The following is a 14831-nucleotide window of genomic DNA, read 5'->3' as shown; positions in this document are numbered from 1 at the left end:
AATACAGGCGGCGTTGGTTCGTCAAACGCTGTGTGGCCAAGACAGATTCGACCGCCTTCTCGAAAGAAGCTATAGAGTTACAGACACCAAAGTGCGTGACATGCCATTCCTAGCGGCCCATATGTGTTTCAAAGGCGGTTCTCGGAAGTAGCAATAATGACATTCGTCCTTATATCATGGCAAGGAATGAAGAAAGATTAACTACAGATTGCGGCTTAAAGGGGCACTAAAGGCAACCAGCAAGTCGGTTTCAAATGAAAGATTGACTTTCCCATAGCCATTTTAGCGTTGATTCAGTGTCGAAAGATAACATCATTGCTGAGAAACAGCTGATCAAACTCTCATCAAGACGTACCAAATAATGACATTCGTCCTTATATCATGGCAAGGAATGAAGAAAGATTAACTACAGATTGCGGCTTAAAGGGGCACTAAAGGCAACCAGCAAGTCGGTTTCAAATGAAAGATTGACTTTCCCATAGCCATTTTAGCGTTGATTCAGTGTCGAAAGATAACATCATTGCTGAGAAACAGCTGATCAAACTCTTATCAAGACGTAACAAAAACGACTGAGACGACTGTATGCGTCACAATAAACCGGAAGCAAGCAAGGCAGCGTTAATGTATACCAGTACAGAAGTGACCGATTACAACGCCACCACGTACCGTGCGGTTTAGTCAGTGTCAGTTAAATCAGTCGCGCTTTCCCGAAACCCCACATTTTTCAATTACCGACCACTAAGGAAAATCTTCCGTTATTGGGCTAGTGATCACTACATTGACGCTTTGTTGAAGAAAGACATCCCCCTCGCGAGGGGCACGATCAAATGCACAGCATTTCCGAGGGGGTGCGCCGGCAAGTCGTATCTCTTGATCGCGGGACCCGTGTCGCCATCTTTTGGAAGCGCGGGACAACTTGTGGCGCTTTCGAAACAAACGAGAAATGAGTGAAGGATATAAGGCGCGTTCGGTGCATCGAAATCTGTGTCGGTTTCGTGGCTCGGTCGGTTGTGCGCCGGGCACCTTGCGTTCCGCCCGCGGCGTCATGGGTTCGAAACCGGGCGCCGGCAACTGTTATTTCTTCCTGGCTGCGGACTACGACAAGGCGCGCCTGCGGACTACGACAAGGCGCGCATGCGGACTACGACAGCGCACGCCAACGCCGCGTGACATTGTGAGTTACTAAAATGCTATGCATTTAAAACGACTGAGACGACTGTATGCGTCACAATAAACCGGAAGCAAGCAAGGCAGCGTTAATGTATACCAGTACAGAAGTGACCGATTACAACGCCACCACGTACCGTGCGGTTTAGTCAGTGTCAGTTAAATCAGTCGCGCTTTCCCGAAACCCCACATTTTTCAATTACCGACCACTAAGGAAAATCTTCCGTTATTGGGCTAGTGATCACTACATTGACGCTTTGTTGAAGAAAGACATCCCCCTCGCGAGGGGCACGATCAAATGCACAGCATTTCCGAGGGGGTGCGCCGGCAAGTCGTATCTCTTGATCGCGGGACCCGTGTCGCCATCTTTTGGAAGCGCGGGACAACTTGTGGCGCTTTCGAAACAAACGAGAAATGAGTGAAGGATATAAGGCGCGTTCGGTGCATCGAAATCTGTGTCGGTTTCGTGGCTCGGTCGGTTGTGCGCCGGGCACCTTGCGTTCCGCCCGCGGCGTCATGGGTTCGAAACCGGGCGCCGGCAACTGTTATTTCTTCCTGGCTGCGGACTACGACAAGGCGCGCCTGCGGACTACGACAAGGCGCGCATGCGGACTACGACAGCGCACGCCAACGCCGCGTGACATTGTGAGTTACTAAAATGCTATGCATTTAAAAAACATCATGTCGTTTCGATGCCCCGCCAATGTTGGCGTAGAGCCAACCGCTCGTGCGTAGCTCGCACGCTACCTCGAAAAGCGGTACCCCCGACCCAACTATGCACGAGTACCGCCATCTAGCGGAATCCCGGAAAGACTTTGCCAAAGCCAGACGTTTTAATCCCTTCAGGTGCGAGTTGTGTGGTATAGCCAGTGGTGGCCGCACCTGCCTAACGTTTTCGCTACTGCCTGCCTTATTTTCCAAAATGCCACGTGTACGAGTGGAATATTCGTTTTCTCGGTGTGCTAATTTATCGGTCTTGAAGAACCTGTATTTTTTACTTAACTGCCCCTGTAGGAGCAACAACAAACCCTGCTATTGGAAAGAATATAATAACAGAGAAGACGGTCGATATAACTAGCGATGCAACGAAAAATGGTGGCAGTAATACTTAGCGATATATGATGCGTGTGATATAGAAAACAAAGTCGGGCGCTAAACTTCCTGTTGGATTTAGGAGAAAGTGGAATTGTGCTGGCAATTCTGTGCGGAGAACGCACTACCAGACGACCACCAGAGCAACAAAATGCTTGAAGGTAGCTTCAAAGAGACGGAACTGCAAATATGAAAAGGGCGATAACTCGATGGAGGAGTAAGGCATGAATATTCTTTTCCAGTGAATTAATTCGGGAACGTAAAGGTGGAGCGGTTTGGAGACGATGAAAGAGGCTGTCGTCCTGCGGAGGATATAAATAGAACGATGACTGTGATAAGACAATGGATAGAAGATTTCAGGGAGCTTCTATTTTATGTCTTTGCGCCGTGCTAGTGCCGATATAATTTGCACAGTCGGCAGGATAGTCATACTGCGCGGCAACAACACACTCCTAAATATGATAAGATGTCCATAATATTAAAAAATGATAAGGTGTTTACAATGCCGTAGGGCAAATGATGTCTCAAACAGAGACTGCACGAAGGGACAGGCGTTTTTTTACAGGCTCGCCGCATGATTGTTTGTGCACCGGGTACTATTTGTACTTTTGTTCCCCGCGTCTTCCTAACAATTCGCGACAAGTCGTGTGTTCCTGACAAGTCGCGAAACGAGGCTGCGCCCTAGCAGTGCACTGAATAGGGTAGATAATATATAAATGGCCTGAGTGCTGTAGCTCTGGGGTTTTTTTTGGGCAGAACGTGACCGATGGTCAGGAACCCACCACAAACAACGCTGTGGCAAAGGCACCCTAGCCGTAGGCGCCCGGCCACCGTCATCCACTTTCATCCGAAGTGAGCCGTAAATACCCTAGCCGTAGGCGCCCGGCCACCGTCATCCACTTTCATCCGAAGTGAGCCGTAAATAAACACACTTCTGTATTGCTGAACGCCTACTTCTGTGTGCGCTCCTTCGCGCGTAAGTGCAAGGGCTTGCCTGCGTGTGTACATCTATAAGCAAAAAATAGGTCTCTGTCTTCTGCGAAAGAAGAGAGAAAGTGGCTGGGTGCGCCTCACCTCTGAAAATGATCTATTCACTACCGTAACGCCCGGAGCCTTGTCTTCGGTCACCCTAACGGAGCACGCGCCTCAACGGAAGAGCTACTACATCGATCATTTGTACGCGGGCATCCAGCCTGCTTGTGGACGTCTGTGTGTCTGCCTGTATGTATGTATGTATGTATGTAAGTATGTATGTATGTATGTATGTGCGTATGTATGTAGTGTGTGTGTATGTGTATATGTGTGTATGTATGTATGTATGTATGTATGTATGTATGTATGTATGTATGTATGTATGTATGTATGTATGTATGTATGTATGTATGTATGTATGTATGTATGTATGTATGTATGTATGTATGTATGTATGTATGTATGCATGCATGCATGCATTCATGCATGTATGTATGTATGTATGTACTGACGTAGGTATGTATCAGTATTGTGCGTAACTCTTCCTTCGCTCTTGCTTCCTCATATCCCCTGGCATCCTGAACGTGGAGCGCGATGTTTCGGAATGCTCTCACCCGACACCGATTGCTTCTACGTGTCCAGGCTTTGTCGGAACAACGTCCGTTCCCGTAATTGTTTTCCGGAGTCAAGGTTCCACGGCGTCGTCATATCACAAGGCGATTCCTCAAGGCACGTGCCCACCCATCATTTCGCGTTCGCGGAAGTGAGCTAGATAGCTGTAGATTCGTTTAGCCCAATACCATCGTAGATCAGTTGGACATTGCGGGTCCTCAAGCACCGATGGGGCCTCCTGGCCTCGTTCCACGAATGAAGAGCCTAGTTGCACGCAAGGACGGTACTACAAATATTATGACTCAGTTTGAGCTGAAAATGTAGTTTTCAATAAATGACAGCTTGTAACATACTAGTGCCTGCGTATTTCACTAGTCACTTCTTTTATTTGCAATTTAGAGCTTCATATAATTAATCCTAACTTATTGCGCCCTTAGGCGCATTTGCGCAGAAAGTTGGGTGAACGAAAATGTTCATATCCGTGCACCTGCCCGGAATAAACTACGTCCTTGCCGTCGCGTCACAGTATGTTCTTCTGTGGAGGCAATGGCATCGTTGTAATGTAGCTCACAAAAGGGCGAATCCGCCCTCGCTCAAAACACTTTGCACCATCTGCGCAGCTTCCATATTCACTTCCTTTTTTTCATAGGCGCAAGGGGTCAACAAGGTTTGGAATGGCTGAGAACTCACCAAAAGTGAGTGCGTACCACTTCCTCAATAATAGCGCGATATTGCGTGCTTCGCTTCTCTCCGCTTACTTCATTGAGCTGTAACGATTTCCATAAAAAACTCATAGCGGTTCTTACTTCTTTCTGGAAGACACTCTACCCTATATTTGCGCTACTTCCTGCAGTCAAACGTGCCGGTACCACTGCAAAAGAACTAACGCGCCAAGAAGGCCCGAGTTCACTTCGCAATGATGCTATACATTTCAACAGTGAGGATAAATGGGGTGTTGGGGTCGTAAATCGTCTACAATCAATGTTGTTATGTCCTCTGGATATTTTCGAAGTTGGGACGTACGCAGTTTTTGTTGACATATAGCTAGGTCTACGTTATCTTTTAAAGCCTGAAGTAGCATGAAGTTTAAACAGGTTTGTGTTTTCTAGCTCGCGGGAGGAACATAAATTGGTGTATGAAGTGGACGTTGTTTTACATATAATTGAATACTGCAGGCTCGGTTGGGTGCAAAATGGTAATTTGCTTGACATTCGAATTTCAAGATATATTTGCAGTTTATTGTGATGTAATATTGGTAAGTTGCACGCATATTGCGTTTTTTTGTTTTGTTGACTGAAAAAAAGAAAAAAATACCGCACATACGCCCAATGCAGCCACTTTTGAATGTCCTATTGCTGCATTGTAGAGTGAACGTTTCCGGAAATCTTAAGAGCTAAAGTGAAACTAACTTTATCTATGCGATGTAAATGTTGGCTATCTCTAAACAATTGACGCGTTGTTATTAACTACCCCGGTGCCTGCAGAGAGGGATATACAAGCCCACAAAAACATCTTTTGAAATTTCTGCAACACCTCTGAAGCTTTTGGAATGCGACCAATATTGACGACCATCACCGATTGACTATTACTAGAGACCGAAGTTTTGGCAAATGTCTATTTTGTTCCTTGCGCTTTTCTTGGCCAACTTTGACATATGAGCGTAATTTGGTTTGATATGTTTTTAGAGTGCCAATAAATGCCTATCCTGTCGTTTGTGCATAAATGCCTACAAATGTATATAAATGCCTATTTTTTAATATCGGCGCTAATACGAACACTAGCCACATGTATTGCGTTAGAGTGCAGTTTGAGATCGTTATTCATGCTACCGGGCAGCAATGTCAGTGCGGAGCTCCTTGGGGTTAAACTTAGTCCTCTAGTTCAACCAACTCCCTGAAGGAAAGCGTAGCAGCAGCGAAATGGGACGACCATTTTCATTGACAAGAGGCACAATTCTGAATCCGCAAATCTGGAGATGGTGGTAGTTTACTTTCGTTTCCACCATTTTGTAAGTGATTCCTAAACTACGTTTTGCGTGCTCTCGAAACAGATTTCTTCAAAAACGTGCAGTCCCATTCTCGTTTCTAGAAGTGCCCTGAAGTCCAACTGTTTTTTCGACCCAACGGTTTAGCATCGAACACCCCTTTCTTAGGAGATGATCCCTATATTGAAGAGCCAGCGGTGAACTCTCACTGCACAGCTGCATTTCCTTGCGCCGAGACATGCTTTTCCATCAAAAAATCTTTTCTTTTTTTTTAATTTATTTGAGAATACTGCAGACCTTCTCGGTCCAAGCAGGAGTGGTACAATGGGTAATACAAACAACGATGTCACGTACAGAAAGGTACAGACACAATCCAAGAAAAGAAGAAAAAAAAACTATACAATTCCTAGTAGTCAAAACAAGTGTCAGATTGCAAAGTTCATAATCATGCGGAAAAGTACAATCCCATCGAAGGCAAAAAAACTGCTTACAATAAATCCTCTATTAGTACATTTGCGTCTATTGTTCGAAACTTATAGTTTTAATCTTTTCAATAAAGGATTCTACTGTGTCACAGTTCACAGCTATTGATGGAAGTTGATTCCAATATGCAATTGATGACGGAAAAACAGAGTTTTTGTGGATGTTGTTGTGACTTGAGGGCATTCGTAATGTCTTATTGTGGTTAGTTCTCGTGGAATGCCTGAAAGGTTCAAGAAGATGGTCTGATCGGGATATTGTATAATTCCCATGATAGAGGAGATACATGAATTTAAGTTTAGAATGTATTCGCCGTTCGGAAAGACAATGAAGTTCGGCTCTTTTACGTAGATTAGTAACACTGGTATACCTGGAATAATCGGAAAACACAAATCGAACTGCTTAGTTTTGCACTCTCTCAATTTTATTAATAAGAAATTTTTGATAAGGACACCAAATTATATCTGCGTATTCTAGTGCTGGTCTAATCAGGGCCTTATAGGCGGTTAATTTTACTGCAGGGGGAGTGTTACGGAGTTTTCTCTTTAGGAAACCCAGCTTACCTTGCGCTTTCGAACAAATAGCAGTTATATGTGGTTCCCAATTAAGGTTGGATGTTAATGTTACTCCCAAATATTTAACTTGATCGCTTTTAGTAATTTCTAAATTGTCTAATGTATAAGCAAAGTTGAGTGTTTTTTTCTTATTCGTGAAAGTTATGGCTACGGTTTTTCTCGCGTTCACTGTCATTCCCCACTGGGAACACCAGGCTTGAATTTTTGTTAATGAGTGGTTAAGGTTAATCTGGTCCTCAGCTCGATTTACCCTTGTGTACACGACGCAGTCATCTGCGAAAAGCCTTATTTGAACGGATGAGTCAATGCCCATAGGAATGTCGTTGATGTAGATAAGGAATAAAATTGGTGCTAAGACTGATCCTTGTGGTACGCCCGAAAGGACGTTCAGGCTGTTCAACGTGTGGTTGTTCACAGCAACAAACTGCTTGCGGTTGTGTAGATATGACGTTATCCATGTAATAATATTATCTTCAATTCCAATTGCTTGCATTGTTGTTATTAGGTCAGGGTGGCGAACGACGTCAAATGCTTTTGCGAAATCTAGAAAAACGGCATCTATTTGTCCTCTTTCATTCAGTGCATTCGCAATGTCGTTGGTAATCTCGGCTAGCTGCGTGACTGTTGATAAGCCAGATCGAAAACCGTGTTGCCGATAGTAGAGCAGGTTGTTAGTTTCAGGTTGTTTCAGCAGGTTGTTAGATAGTAGAGCAGGTTGTTTTCAGCCGCTAAACACGTCTTGAGGAATACTCTTCAAATCTGTGGAAGTGTATTTGCGAGTGTTGGAACGTCTTGCCTGAACAATTCGGATAATGTGATTGTACATAAGAAAACTCGTACACTAGGTTGTATCTGAAAGTCCTCATGAACGCATGGTAATTTCTCTATAAATCGTCGTCTCTCTCGCATTTATTATTTATGTCTGCTTTTGCTGTGTCGTTGATAAATTGTGTCAGAACCTTCTAGAATAACGTTTCTTAAATCCGCATCCACAGTTTTAAAGTACTCTGTTTCAAGCCCGTTTCACTATATTCAACGCTCGAGCAAGCGACATTGGCTATTGAATATGAATGTGAGCAGTGCGCTTGTTGGACTAAGCCAATACATTACCATTATTCCAGCAATATTACGGGATAAATGAACGGCAATCTTCGACTGTTGGCGCACCTGGCATTGATAAACGATACCATTTCTTGTTTGCCAGTCGTATACATACAGGTCACGCAGGTCTTCGGTTGAAATTTTTGCATTTACGTCAACATTTATTGTTCTTATATTTACTACGTTGGAGGTCTAGAACGCTGGTTTGTCTGCCTATTCTGGGCAAATAAAATCCGGTTTTTTAACGGCTAAAAGTTCAGCCTCTAATTATTTCACATTACACCTCCACTCGCATCAGTCAACTTTGAAACTGGCTCGAAAGATCCCTAAGCCGAGGTTTCGTTCTAAAGCGTTCTGCCAATCTCAAAAATTCCTTATGCGTGTATGGGACATCCCAAAAAGCCGTACGGGTGCTCGTATGCTCTTATTTAGTTGTTGCAATAGATGTGTAGCGGTCCATCGCAGGAAAGGGAGTGACTGACAAAAGAAAAGGCCACCCACCACGAATCAGGGAGATTTTTTGATGCATGCCCAAGACTGTCTTTTTCCGGCTTCGCTATATGGGATGCGACACCTTCATCCAGCACCTCCTCATCACAGGCCATCAAATAATGACTCCTCATCTACAGGCGAGGAAGTGGGGGGGGCAAGGAAGTACGAACGATGGAGCGCACAAAATTGGACACATACGGTGTCAGCTACCTGCTAGGTTCGAAAGCTCTGCTCATGCGCTGGATTTCCACAGATTTGAGAGTGTGGCCAGTCACTAGTTCAGTGGCATACCCAGTAAAGGGGTGCTGTAATTCCTGCAGGGAACATTTTGAAACCACTGAGCAGCTCAGCAAGAAGACTGTTTCTGGCCAAAGCGTTCGCATATGCACGGTCCACCTTGCTTTCAGCTGTAAAGTTAACTCCCTCACCTTTACCGATAACAGCTGCGGATGCACGTTTATGAAAAAGCAGAGGTTGAAGTTAAGCGGAAGATTATATCTATTTTGTCCTGGTCCTTCAAAACAATGAACTTTCGAAAATAGATGTTATCTTTGACGCGATGCCTGGTGCAGGAGGTTACGTAGGGGTGGTAACTTCGTGATGTGCGCCCGAAGTATTACATTGTGAACTGGACAGATATTCTATCTCTCATCTTTCAACGAATTTCTGTTCATTGGCAGCGCGGAAATCATTTCATAACAATCGAACAGGATGATTACGCAGTGTGCGTCGCATGGAGGATGTGGTTGTTTACATTTCAATGTATATCCGTATGAAGGAGACAACTATAATTTTTTGTGATATAGTGTGGATGGAACCAAGTGGTAAACGGCGACGAGGATAAGGGTGTGCAGTGCTCCCTTCGTTGGTGGGAAACACTCTACGCATTAAAAAGCTATGTCATGCGCCCATGCGATTTTCCCGCCGACTATCCGCAAAACGCCTGCGATAGCTAAAGACACGAGCGCTGGTTTTGAACTACCAGTTGGCTTCCTGTACTTACTGTGTATCAGGAAATACTTGTCATGTTTTTGAATCTTCCTGTCAGAGTTAAAGGTTACAACTGCAGATTCCAGCCATTTAGAGGAAAGGAAATAAGATAGCTGTTTGTTGACCACTACCAACACGAATGGCGCCTTTTTCCCCGTGCACAATAAGGTTTTTTGAGCCATCGTGGCGTTCTGCCTGTCATTTTTTGCAGATGCCAACTTTACAATGAGGTAATCGCGTGCTTTATTGAGGATTGCAAACGGCTACCTCACATGCTTCCTTTCTTATTTGTGGTGTAATTAGTAGCTGCGCTCTTTCAGCACCAGAAAGATTTCTTGGCCCTGTCAAGTTTTTATCACTCGCTGCGGCTACCGAACTTGTCCATTGAATGCGAGCGACTTCTTTATCAGCAATCTCTGCAGCTCACTCCAATGAAGTCACAACTGCAAGTGAATCACGTAAAACAAGAAAATAACCTGTCATAGCACTTGTTGCCTGTTCTAACGTCTATTAATCGCATTTTATTTTGCCTACGTTTCATGCGCTTAGCACAACGACAAACACAGATTTTGTGCACATACCTGAAAAAAATACAGTAGCAGCGGCAAAAAAAACCGATTTCATTTGAAGTGCACTGTACACGCGTGGATACAGTAGCAAAAAATACAGCAGCCACACCTATCGGCGTGTTTCTTGCGCGTAGTGGACCCCTTTCACCCTGACAATCTTGCTGATCTCAACTGTCAGTTGGCTTAGCCTCTTTCTTTAAAAACCAAAGTCTTTTTAATGAAGCAAGCATGTGTAGGTGTTGAAGGGAAGAGTACACAAGAAGGAACCAGCGTACGTTAACGCTTTCTTTTCGGCCAGTTTTTAATGTCAGACGGTATCTCTCTTCCAGCAGTTGCACTAACATTTAAAAGAGGACAGTGATAACTTTAATAAAAATGGTTAAAATCCTTAACTGCGACGGCATGCGTATCCTTCTTTACCGTGCTTACGTATGCGTGACGGAGACAGCAACCTTTGACACTGCAGTTCTGCGCGTCACCTCAGCTCAAACTCGTCGAAAACGTGCTTGCTCTTCCGAAGCTTCATGCCTTTTTCCTCATTTGCCAATGAAAAGAGTTCAGCAGTGTCAATACGCGAAATACGCGAATGTGTTACATTGTTCGCTATCGCGAACACCTGCGTAATTGATGACTCCGCCACACGGCACGAGCTTCCACGGCACGAGCGGCACATCCAACCACGGCCCGACAGCGCCACCGATGGTGGCACTGTAAAGGCAGAGCTCCACGCACACTTAGTTGTAGCGCGTTCTGCATGGCTAGCCTCATTACCCTGCAAATGCATCCCTCAATTGACAAAATGTCAGCATGAAAATAAATGTGAAGCTTCTGATGGTTGAGATATAAAACACACTTGGAACCAGAACCAATCGCACGATGTTCGCGAACAGCGGGTGGTTTCTCCTCTTTTGCTGAAGGTTACAGATAGATATAAGGCTCCATGAGTTGGGCTGAAAGATTACATTGCGAAATATATGGCAACCTCAAGGCAACCATAAATGACACTTAAAGAAACTCACTTGCGCAGCCCCTAAACTGGGTTGCCACAGACTGAGCGGCCCAGCCTTTGGAGCGAGGTGATAGCCCCACCTTATCCATCAATTATTGCGGGTTAGTTTGTTACTACAGAAGCATAACACTAAAAACCCGCACTAAGTGCGAGTCAAAATAGATACCGTACAGTACGAGCGCTGGGCATCAATAAGAATCCTTACTGACAAAAAATAAAAGTAAACCGCAGGCTGAAACATGGAAATAATTATGGGGCAAATTTTTTGTCTACTTAGTATCGCCAGGCGTCCTACTGTTAGGTGTGCCCCAAAACATGTCTTCCCCGCGCTTGCGCCTGCGCTCTTTCCTTCTTTTTTGGGTTTTCTAAAAAAATCCCTTTCGTGTTTACCTCTGGGCTCCTGTGAAATTTTTTTCTGGTCTCATTCTTACTGCGGTGTTTCAATGTTTACCTCTCCTACCGTCTTCGACTAAAAATGTAGTAAATGTTTTGCCCGTGGCTGGGTAGCTTACCGCAACTGTCTTCGTCTGATCCGTCTGGGCAGTCCTTGCGGTTGTCGCAGATGAACTCCCGGCGCACACACTGTCTTCCGGCCCGGCACGGGAAGTGGCCCTCGGGACAGTGGCTTTTCGCGGGCTCCGAAACAGTGGTAGAGAGGAATACTGTCCACGGGAAGCAAAAACACCAATTTGTGGTCGTGAGATCTTGTAGGAGACGAACGAGAAGCTTCGCAAAGATTTGGGCGGGGATACCACTTTTGTAATGCAAATTTTTTGCACTGCAGTTGATAATTTTTATTTTGATGTGTTCCTTCAAAACAGCAGGAGATTGAAAAGAACCACGAAAAAAATTCCACTGGGCTGTCGAGTAACCGCACCTAAAGGTCCTATTCCAGGGATAGTTTTTTCACTTCTCTCTCTCTCTCTCTCTCTCTCTCTCTCTCTGAGAGAAATTGTAATGTTGTAATATAGATATAATAGAACTTGTAATATTGTAGATAGAGAGGGCGTTCTTCCTCTCTCCCTCTCTCTCTCTCTCTCTCTCTCGCTCTTTCTCTCTGTTGCGCTCAGGCGCCACAGAAAGAGCGAGCGAGCGAGCGAGAGAGAGAGAGAGAGGGAGAGAGAGAGAGAGAGAGAGAGAGAGAGAGAGAGAGAGAGAGAGAGGGGGGGGAAGAACATTTTTTAGAGCGAAGAGCGGTTCTGACTACCCAACTGCAGGTCGTCTCTATTAAACTCTCTCTGGTCTAGTTCCTCCTTTTCTGACGAACGCCGAGAAGACCACGTCCATGACAGTCGCAAACAAAGCTGGCCGTAGGAAGTTCGCCGTGCGACTTCCATTTATACGCATAGGCACTTATCGGGTTGTTCAATTAACAGAGCTCCGTATTTGGGGCCTCCATATTGACCAGTCTGGTAGGGCTACAGGATGGCTAAAAGCAGTGGGGAAAAAGACGGCAAATACCATTCGCCTAATCCCGGCATTACACCAAAAGCGGGTGGTGCAAGAACTGAGGCCGCTCGGAGGCTGGTGTGCGCTGTGCTCAAGCCACGATTGGTTTATAACGCCCAATTTCAGCGTTTAACCGTTTCCAAACATGCTCATGCTACACTGGAAGCTGTTCATCGAGAAGCCATGCGAACCATCACCGGCCTGCCTCGCATCACAAGTATACCACTCCTCCAAGAACAAGCTCAGCTGAATATAATTGACGAGCTCATATCTCGACGCCGAGCTGTGCGACTGTCAAAGTGCTCATGTGTGCAGAACAGGCATGCACTGCACAATCACTTCAATATGGGCCTCTTGGCTCCTCAGGAAACTCAGGATGACCTTCCACCGTGGGGTTACATGATAATAACCAGCAGCAAGACAAGCCACCTGCTGAGAAGGCGGACAAAGGAGGGTAAAGTACAGCTATCTCCCCTTCCAAATAACCCTAGACCAGACGATGAATGTATCTTATACACCGATGCTGCATGCACATAGACATGTGGAGTCACAGCGTGGACTAGCCAGACTTGTTCCAGCATAGAAGACTGTATTCCTTGCACCTCTGCAACACGCACCCCATTCTTGCTGTAATTCCAGACTATACACGACGTTCTGCTTTGTGCAGCCGTCTGCAATAAAGCCTTGACCACCATCAACCTTTGTACCGACTCTCCGCAGGTGATGCATTATCTCAAACAGGTTGCGCAGACTCCCATAATCTGCCAACGAATCCGCCAGCTCCACAGCAAAATGTGAAAGGTGTATGTGTCATGGGTGCCTGGTCACACCAATATTGTAGTAAATGAACGGGCTGACGTCCAGTCACACAACTGCCCGGCCCCATCATCCCACTCCCAGCTCCCAGGTGACCCATGGGCCACACGAATGGTGGCAAAGGAGGATCTTTGAGGCCGAACGCGAGCACTTATACCTCCTTGTTCGGTTATCCTTCCCTGAACCTTACCGGGCTGGAGGAGATTCGAACGATCCGGTTGGGGGTGGCTCTTGCTCCTGCCCGCACGAGGGGGTGGAAGGGGGACTAAGGAGGGTGCGTGAAATGTCTAACCTGGTCTGATGAAATGTCTCCCGCAGACCTTCACGATCTATTATGGACATACCTTAGAACGAAGGACATTCGAAGGAAATGTCTGACGGCAGCCGGCCTAAATTTGCGCAAGACGCATTACTATCGATGGTTCCATGGTCCTGCCTACCGTTTCTTGCTGGACTATATCATTGTGTCCAACCTGATTTCCTGTGTATACATTGGACTCACTTAAGGTCTTCTAAGCCTTGGGGCTATTGAATAAATAAAAATACGAAGCCGAGCTTTGTTACGCACGATTGTGCCACAGAAAAGTATTTCGTGGCTCACTGGGCTGTGTTCGCCCTTCGTATTCCCGTAACAGCGAATACTCCCCATCGTCACTCAGCGAGCACGCTCTCCTCGAAAGCACCGTTATGACCCTCGTTATGTGGCCAGCCCGGAGACATAACGAGAAGCGAGGAGGTTAACGACCACTGTGTCCATACTTTTCCATTCGTTCGCCATCCTCCCCCCTTCCGCTCGTATTAATTCACTGACATTTTTCTGTAGCTGCCATCACTTTCCTCCTCACGCTTTACTTGCTATCACATTTACTCAATTCCAGCACGAGCATTGGCGAACACACGCATGAACTGGCGCTTACAAAGCTTCGATGTGAAAAGCAAGCAGGAAGACAATTACATACACATCAGATGTAGTCAAAAGGGTGCCACATCGTTTACGCTACTTCCACGGTTTTTTTTTTTCAACGCAGTTCGCAGGCATACACTATGTTGCGTTTCGTAGTTTTTAACAGCTTAGCTGTTTCACAAGCCGTAAGCTGACCATTGCAGGAACGAATACCAAGAAAATGGCGAGCGCTGGTGAGCCCAACCCTCACGGCGACCGCGGAGCGTTGACTGCATGCGCAGTGGAATTAGCAAAAAGAAACCCGGAAAAAAACCCCAGGAACGAGCAAGTGGCGAGGGCTGCTGAGCGCGTCGCTCGCGGCGACCTCTAAAACCCCTGATCCCGCAGTGGGTCCGTCAAAACAAAAGCAAAGAAAAAAAAATCCAGCGCTGTTGTCAAGCGCTAACCCGCGTGTAAAAAAAAAAAAACTCCAGGGCCAATGCTATACTTGAAAAGGTCACCGCGGCCGCCACATTCTCTAGAAGCAATTATGGATATAGGGACAGTGCTACGAATGTGTCCCCCCCTTACCGAGACGACTTGCAGATCCCGCCACCGCTGCCTCGCGTCGATGATAAAG

General features: G+C 45.8%; 1 protein-coding gene across 3 annotated transcripts in view; it reads right to left on the bottom strand.

Annotated features, from left to right (window-relative positions):
• Positions 1-14831, bottom strand: part of LOC144151380 (uncharacterized) — a 155790-nt gene that overhangs the window by 125687 nt on the left and 15272 nt on the right. For all 3 annotated transcript variants that reach the window (XM_077682414.1, XM_077682415.1, XM_077682413.1), the window contains exon 3: positions 11556-11705. In XM_077682414.1, coding sequence (XP_077538540.1) covers positions 11556-11705 — 150 coding nt within the window. The remainder of the gene's footprint in view (positions 1-11555; positions 11706-14831) is intronic.

This window comes from Haemaphysalis longicornis, unplaced genomic scaffold, assembly GCF_048455015.1.
Source record: "Haemaphysalis longicornis isolate Haplotype H1 unplaced genomic scaffold, Haemaphysalis longicornis Haplotype H1 scaffold_9, whole genome shotgun sequence".
Classification (NCBI taxonomy): Eukaryota; Metazoa; Arthropoda; class Arachnida; order Ixodida; family Ixodidae; genus Haemaphysalis; species Haemaphysalis longicornis.
This window is presented reverse-complemented; position numbering and strand designations above follow the sequence as displayed.